Source organism: Montipora foliosa, chromosome 12, assembly GCF_036669935.1.
Source record: "Montipora foliosa isolate CH-2021 chromosome 12, ASM3666993v2, whole genome shotgun sequence".
Classification (NCBI taxonomy): Eukaryota; Metazoa; Cnidaria; class Anthozoa; order Scleractinia; family Acroporidae; genus Montipora; species Montipora foliosa.
This window is the reverse complement of record NC_090880.1, coordinates 36,140,417-36,147,916: the sequence shown is the minus strand read 5'-3', so window position 1 is coordinate 36,147,916 and position 7,500 is coordinate 36,140,417. Positions and strand designations below refer to the sequence as shown.

At 40.5% G+C, this 7,500-nt stretch overlaps 1 protein-coding gene across 2 annotated transcripts in view; it reads left to right on the top strand.

Moving 5' to 3' along the window:
• The window catches only part of LOC137978404 (putative ATP-dependent RNA helicase DHX57), a 43,256-nt gene that overhangs the window by 17,409 nt on the left and 18,347 nt on the right, over window positions 1–7,500 (top strand). For both annotated transcript variants that reach the window (XM_068825303.1, XM_068825304.1), the window contains exons 10-13: window positions 795–904; window positions 5,462–5,521; window positions 6,455–6,568; window positions 7,328–7,491. In XM_068825303.1, coding sequence (XP_068681404.1) covers window positions 795–904; window positions 5,462–5,521; window positions 6,455–6,568; window positions 7,328–7,491 — 448 coding nt within the window. The remainder of the gene's footprint in view (window positions 1–794; window positions 905–5,461; window positions 5,522–6,454; window positions 6,569–7,327; window positions 7,492–7,500) is intronic.

Here is a 7,500-nt window from a genome sequence, read left to right as displayed (position 1 = left end):
TGTATTTATTTTTTTGTGGTGGCACACTGATTATTGCACTAGATTCCCAACCCCAGGGTCGCAGATTCGAGGCCTGCTTCTAATGCCAAGTTGTTTCCCTGGACAAGAAACTTACTCCACGCTGTCTCTCTCCACCCAGGTGTATAAATGGGTATGAGTGACATATGGCTGGGGGAACCCTGTGATGGACTAGAATTCTATCCTGAGTGGGGAAGGGGGGATATTAAGGTTCTTACTCTTTTTAATGTAGTCTGGTATCTTGCTCCATTCCAGTAATTTAGGTGCAGCTATGCTAAATGCATGTTTAGGTTTAGAATTCAAATCGAAATATAGGTTTCTTCCAAGAAGACAAGGAGCTCTAACCATTTGCTGGTGTAGTGACAAAGGCAGCAACTTCTCCTCCGTTCTAATACTTTACTGCCCTTAGTGTTGGTTCAGCCAGGGAGTCAAACCCACAACTGCTCTCAGCAGTCTGGTACCTCTCTAAAACTTTTACAAAAAATTATGTTTTTCTTAAGTTGTCCATGTGTAGATGCAATTACATGTACTTAATTCACTGGCACTCTAAAGGGCAATAATAATTTAACCAGCAACCTCTCCCCTCCCTTGATGAGATAGTTGTAATATTTGTGCAGGGGTGGGAGGGGGAGCTCACTATCCTTGGTCCTTGATTTTTTTCCCTTTCTGGGTGCTCCTAAGGATGGGGGTTGGGTGGGGGGGGGGGCATGTGTATAGTTCTAGTGGCCCACTCACGCCTATCAGTTTACGAGTTTTCTCATTTTATCTTTCGGCAGTATCCCAAAACTGGAGCTATTTTAGTGTTCCTTCCTGGTATGGGAGAAATAATAACCTTGTTGGAAGAACTTCAGAATAATAGAACATTTAGCCCAAAAAGCTCGGACAGGTAACATTCTTTGATGTTTATCCACGTGTATTTTCTATTACGGCCACCCCACAAATGATTAATGCTCAGCTGTTCTGAAGAGCTTCTGCCTGAGAGACCGGGGCAGACTTGGAAATGAAGGTCGGCCGAAAAAATTGGTACACAACGTACTTATGTCGACTTATGTAATATGCCAAAGTTTCAGCTTTAATGACTCTTTTTTAGCCGAGTTCTGGATATCAGCTTGTCAGGGGTCCCCAGAGGCTGATTTTCAGTGCAATTTTGGCCACTTTTAAATCTCTCTTTTAGCAACATGAAATTAATTTCAGGCAAAAACAAAACCATCTTTGTAAAGCCCTATCCTTAGGCTTTTATGGGTGAGAACATTAGCTCATGGAAATTTTCGCTAGCCTGTGGCTGTTATCACAACTTGGTCATATTTGAAGCATATGGGAAGCAACCGGAAATGGTCTGTTTTTCAGACCAAATATTTTCCATGCCCATGTTTTATCTCTTGAGGTCTTAGTATCCCTGCAAAGTTCAGCCCTTAGTTTAGTAATATCAAGAAAAAAATACTAAGGTTGAGGCTTTTTACTAAGAAAAAAACTTAGAGAAGATGGCTAACCAGGCCACTTCCGGTTAAAGTTTCAACAAAGCGTGTCTGCAAAAATCAGCCATTTAATTTCGATTATCTTTTTTCCTGCCAAGTTATGGTTAAAAGAGACTATGAAGTTAATTGTCACCGAAAAGGCCGTTAATAAGAAATGTTTATGTGATTGTTTTAGGACCGATCAGATAGTGGTCCGACAGCGGTTATAAACTTCTTGGAAGAAGTCTTGAAAATTACGGACAATAGAGCCGCTGCGAAAACTCTTTATTTACCTAACAACACATCTCTTGCCGGTAAATCACAATGCAAAATTGCATCTTTTTCGTCCAAACTGCAATGTTAAGTTTATCTCCTTTGTTCAACTCGTTCAACGTATCATGTCTGTGGCCCGAAGTAATGAAGCGCTAATTAAATCAGGATATAAGCGAGCTTTGTAGTTCCATTCAGTAGTACTATAACCGACCTGTTTGGGCTTTAATATTTTCTGAAGAAAAAAGAACTTATCGGTCTCTTTAAATGCAACCACAACATCTGTCGTGAAACTACTTGAGAATCGTTATGAACCTTAAAGAAATTTCGAATATAATTAAATCTAATCGTCTAACACAAATTGCAGTCACTCTTCCAGTCTATTTGCAAAGTGTCTGGATAAATTCACTTACAAAAGACGCTTACCTGGCTTCACTTTTACAGAGATGCCCCTTTCCTATAATCCCTTAAAAGTGAGGTAACATTAGAAACTTTAGCCCCGGCGATAAATTTGTCGCAAGTGCGTCGTTGCGAGTTAGATATACACAGGTCGATTAATACCGTACGTGTCGAGGTCATTGTAGTTTGCTGGTTATGACTGACTTGGAATTCAGTTGTTTTCTCGTGCAGATTCGTCTCCTTGATATTGCAGAGAATGATTATGATAGAACTTGTATGAGAACCTCAATGGCATGATTTGTTTACTGAATATTTATTCAGTGTAAATGGCTCACGTATGTTGTAAATGATTGATAAGGACGTCCAACACGGTCCGTTTCCGCCGCCAATCCGCTAAATTGCTAGAAGATTACTCACGGGCACTCTTTCCCTTTCTCTATCAGTATTTTCCTTTTGTTGCTTTCTCAAACAGCACAGATCCATGGTGGCATCAATACTGCATATATATATCCAAAGATAGGACAGGGGTGGAATGGGTTATCCTTTCGGCAAAGACTACTGAACAAAGCCGGCAAGGTGTCCACTTTCTTTTGAAAGTGCTGGCCATTTATTTCTTCCCCGATGCATTTTGTTGATTTAGGACAGATTAAAGTCCACATTACATTCGGATTCTACACAAAAAGGAACTGGCATAGCGCGTTAGCGGGCTAGACTCTGGATCGGGCGGTCCTGGTTACTAGGGCGTTGACATGTCGTCTTGAAGGCAATTTTCTTTAACAGTGCCTCTCTCCACCCAGATGTATAAATGGGCACCAGTGATTATTATCTTGTCCAGGAAAGAAGAGATGTAACCAATTTAAGCTCCAGCGGGTACGAGCGGGCACTAGGCCTTGTGACGACTTACCTTATCACCTACAGCATGCATAATGGCCCTCCAGGGCGATTACCGCCTAGGTTGCTTCTTATTACCGAAACCAGAGTTGAGGGTCAGCAATTCAGTGTGAGTCCATAAAGACTTACTTTTTCATGTGATCTACAGCTACGGGTGCTCACTTTTAAGGGATTGTAGGAAAGGGGCATGTCTGTAAAAGTGAAGCCAGGTAAGCGGTTTTTGTAAGTGAATTTATCCAGACACTTTGCAAATAGACTGGAAGAGTGACTGCAATTTGTGTTTTACCCCAATTGCTTGTAATCTCGCAATCTGATTGGCTAATTTGCCGTTGTCGATGAGAGTCTAGACAACGCTGTACGCGTCATGCTCGCGTCTTTTTGTCACGCAGTGTAATAGCCAATCAGGAACGCTCATTTTTGAAAATAAACCAATCATATTGCGAGAAAGTTATAGACAACGCTTGCTCTTTCTTTGAGTCATGATTTTGGTCACGCTCTGAAATAAAAACTTTCTTTGGCGTTGAATATTGTGGTAAAAAACAAATCGAAAGTGGTTTGAACAGCGTTGTCTGTACTCTTATCGACAACGATATTCGTCACCACAATGGTCAAAATTTGTTGCGGACTAACGAGGCGCACAACATTTTGACCACTGTGATGACGAATATCGTCGATGAGAGTACAGACAACGCTGAACCACTTTCGATTTGTTAATTAGACGATTAGCTTTAATTATATTCGAAATTTCTTTAAGGTTCATAACGATTCTCAAGTAATGTCACGACAGATGTTGTGGTTGCATTTAAAGAGACCGATAAGTTCCTTTTTCTTCAGAAAATAATAAAGCCCAAACAGGTGGGTTATAGTACTACTGAATGGAACTACAAAGCTTGCTTATATCCTGATTTAATTAGCGCTTCATTACTACGGGCCACAGACGTGATACGTTGAACGAGTTGAACAAAGGAGATAAACTTAACATTGCAGTTTGGACGAAAAAGATGCAATTTTGCATTGTGATTTACCGGCAAGAGGTGTGTTGTTAGGTAAATAAAGAGTTTTCGCAGCGGCTCTATTGTCCGTAATTTTCAAGACTTCTTCCAAGAAGTTTATAACCGCTGTCGGACCACTATCTGATCGGTCCTAAAACAATCACATAAAAATTTCTTATTAACGGCAAGTGTTTTCGGTGACAATTAACTTCAGAGTCTCTTTTAACCTTAGTATTTTTTTCTTGATATTACTAAACTAAGGGCTGAACTTTGCAGGGATACTAAGACCTCAAGAGATAAAACATGGGCATGGAAAATATTTGGTCTGAAAAACAGGCCATGTCCGGTTGCTTCCCATATGCTTCAAATATGACCAAGTTGTAATAACAGCCACAGGCTAGCGAAAAATTTCCATGAGCTAATGTTCTCACCCATAAAAGCCTAAGGATAGGGCTTTACAAAGATGGTTTTGTTTTTGCCTGAAATTAATTTCATGTTGCTAAAAGAGAGATTTAAAAGTGGCCAAAATTGCACTGAAAATCAGCCTCTGGGGACCCCTGACGAGCTGATATCCAGAACTCGGCTAAAAAAGAATCATTGAAGCTGAAACTTTGGCATAAGTCGACATAAGTACTTTGTGTACCAATTTTAAGCGAAATCGGCCGACCTTCATTTCCAAGTCTGCCCCGGTCATTCAGGCAGAAGCTCTGAAGAGTTATTACATGCTATTCTTAAGTGGTTGGGCGCTATGCTATTACAAAAAGTTTCACTTGAGATCTAAACAGATACAGAGTTTAGGAGGCTGTGCCAGTCACTGATTCTAGTTCTAGATAGTACAACGGTAATCCACTGTATTCAGAGGTAGTGTTCTCAGGAACACGAGACTGCAGTTTGGCGTAGCGTGATTATCTTTCGTTGCTGCCAGACAGGTCTCTTACAGCACAAAGGTCAGGTCATGTGTTTTTTGTGTTGTCACGCAACGCTCAAATTGTGGCTACATGGCTACTGTGCCGCTACATGGCTAAGTTCAAACAGTGGCAAAAAAAGCCTCAGGGTATACCTCGTTCTCAAAGCTACAAAAACGGTGAGACAACCTATAGCGATGATTGTTACTGATCCATGCAAGAGATAAAAGAACGGAGCCATGTAGCCACGTAGCCGCGTAGCATGCACGTAGCCACAGTTTACGCGTTTGCACGTTGAGTGCAATTAAATCATGAAAATCTGGGTTTATGAAACAAGTTGATAAAATGACGATTTTGTCTTTTCACCTCTATTTACATGTTTGGTAAAACCAAATTTTCGTTATTTTATTTGATAGCTGATAAAGAATAAAAGGAACTTCCCTCCATTGTTAGACAGATCACTCAGCGTCATTGATGCCCTCTTTGTTACACTACCAACTAAATCATTTCGCTCAAAAAAACTATCTTCCAGGTTCAGGATATTTCCTCTTCACTCCATGCTGACTAGTGAAGAACAGAGTTTGGTTTTTGAGTGAGTAACGTTCATCTCATTTTGCTGATCTTCAACATACCCAGGCACGTGTTTGAAGGGCGAGTCTTACGATTGCAAAGTGGCTTAAAACGTCTTGTTTAAGTTGCCCCCGTTCCCGTAACAACCGAAGGCCTGATGCTTAGGCCATGTTCCGGACTGCAACTGGAAGTGTGGCGTTATCCCTTTTTCCTAGCCTTGACATCATGACACATGTTTTCTTTACTGTCTCCCACTTATTGCTATAATTTCTCTAGAAATTCTCAGCAAAACCACTACCGAGAATGCGAGATCACAAGATCTCATCTGGTTGCTGTCCGTATTGTTCCTTATTGGCAGCCCTATGGACATCACTTTATAAAGCGTGTAGTTGTCCTTGGTGCTTTGGACAATTAGCCTCCAACATGAAGAGTCATATCTAATTGGCCAGAGGACGAATTGATTGACTTTCCTCCCTCTTTCTCTCTCTCTATCTGACGACCAGTCAAAACGCGTTTTAATACAGTTCATTGCGTTATATATTTTCCCTTTCTCTCGAGGGCTGTCCCGTACATGCAGCCACACGATTCTCAAACTTACTTTGTACAGACGTAACAACTGGTTCTTTTGACGCAAACCGTAACTACGACTCTAACTGAACAGCAATTCAAGCATTTCTTAAGCTTAAGAAGACACGTTGTGGTACTACTTGACGCATATACAGGGTACCATTAATTAATCTCATTGTACACTGTGTTTCACCCCTGGAAAGTTTGTGGGTGAAATACAGAGGAAGATTGACTTTGTTGGAAAGATGGATAGGACAAGCGTTGTACTGTTACGCTTCTTGCTTGCATCATTTCTTTGGAGGAGACTGTTAGAATAATGATAGGTACAGAAAATATGAAAAAGCCTTAGGATCTATAATTGTATCCCGCTGACATACTCATCTTCTAGGAAGCAAAAAGAAGGCGTGAGGAAGATAGTTCTGTCCACAAACATCGCGGAGACCTCAGTGACAATAGACGATGTTGTGTTTGTCATCGATTGTGGGCGAATGAAGGAAAACAGGTCAGAATAATAAATCAAATTTACTGTAGCTCTATTTCCTCTTTTATGGAACTTCAAAGGACGCTACCTATTAATTCTAAGGTATTTTTGCGCGGTTTATGAATATGCAGGAAAGGCAGATCTTAACAAGTGTTATTGAAATCCAAAAGGAAAATCGGGGGTAACGATGAATTTTTCAAAGATAATTCATCAACAATATTTGAAAAAAGCTTTAAAATACAGCAATGTATGGCATTCTTTCCCAAACTGAAGTTTAAGGACGGTGCCTGCTAATTCAAAGGTATTTTTGCCCTGGTTTATGATTACGCAGGAAACGTAGATCTTAACAGGAGTTATTGAAATCCAAAAAGAAAATTGGGGGTTACCACTTATTTTTCAAAGATAATTGATGAACACTATTTGTAAAAAGCTTTAAAATACAAAGCAATGTATGGCGTTCTTTCTCAAATTGAAGCTTAATTATCTCTCAAAAATGCATGGCTACCCCCAATTTTCTTTTTGGATACCAAGAGTACGTACTAAGATCTACTTTCTCCGAAAAGTTGTCAACCGCGCAAGAATATCACTGTATTAGTAAGCATCACCGATAGGAAACCCGAGTATCTCGAGATGCGTAGAACGTATACGCAATAACAATAGTGGTAGTTTATTGCTTCACTAGAATTTGATCGCCATCTGGCTAAAGAACCAAAGTAAAGAAAGGCGTGAACATCTTAAAGAACTTGCATTTAGGTGTTATTTCAATTTTTGTCTGTACAGGTATGATTCCACCAAAAGAATGGAATGCCTGGATGAGGTCTGGGTCTCGCAAGCCAATGCTCGGCAGCGCCGAGGCAGAGCGGGACGAGTCACATCCGGGGTCTGCTTTCATTTGTTTACCAGTTCTCGGTTTGAACACAAAATGGCTGGTCACCAGGTCCCAGGTATGTTAG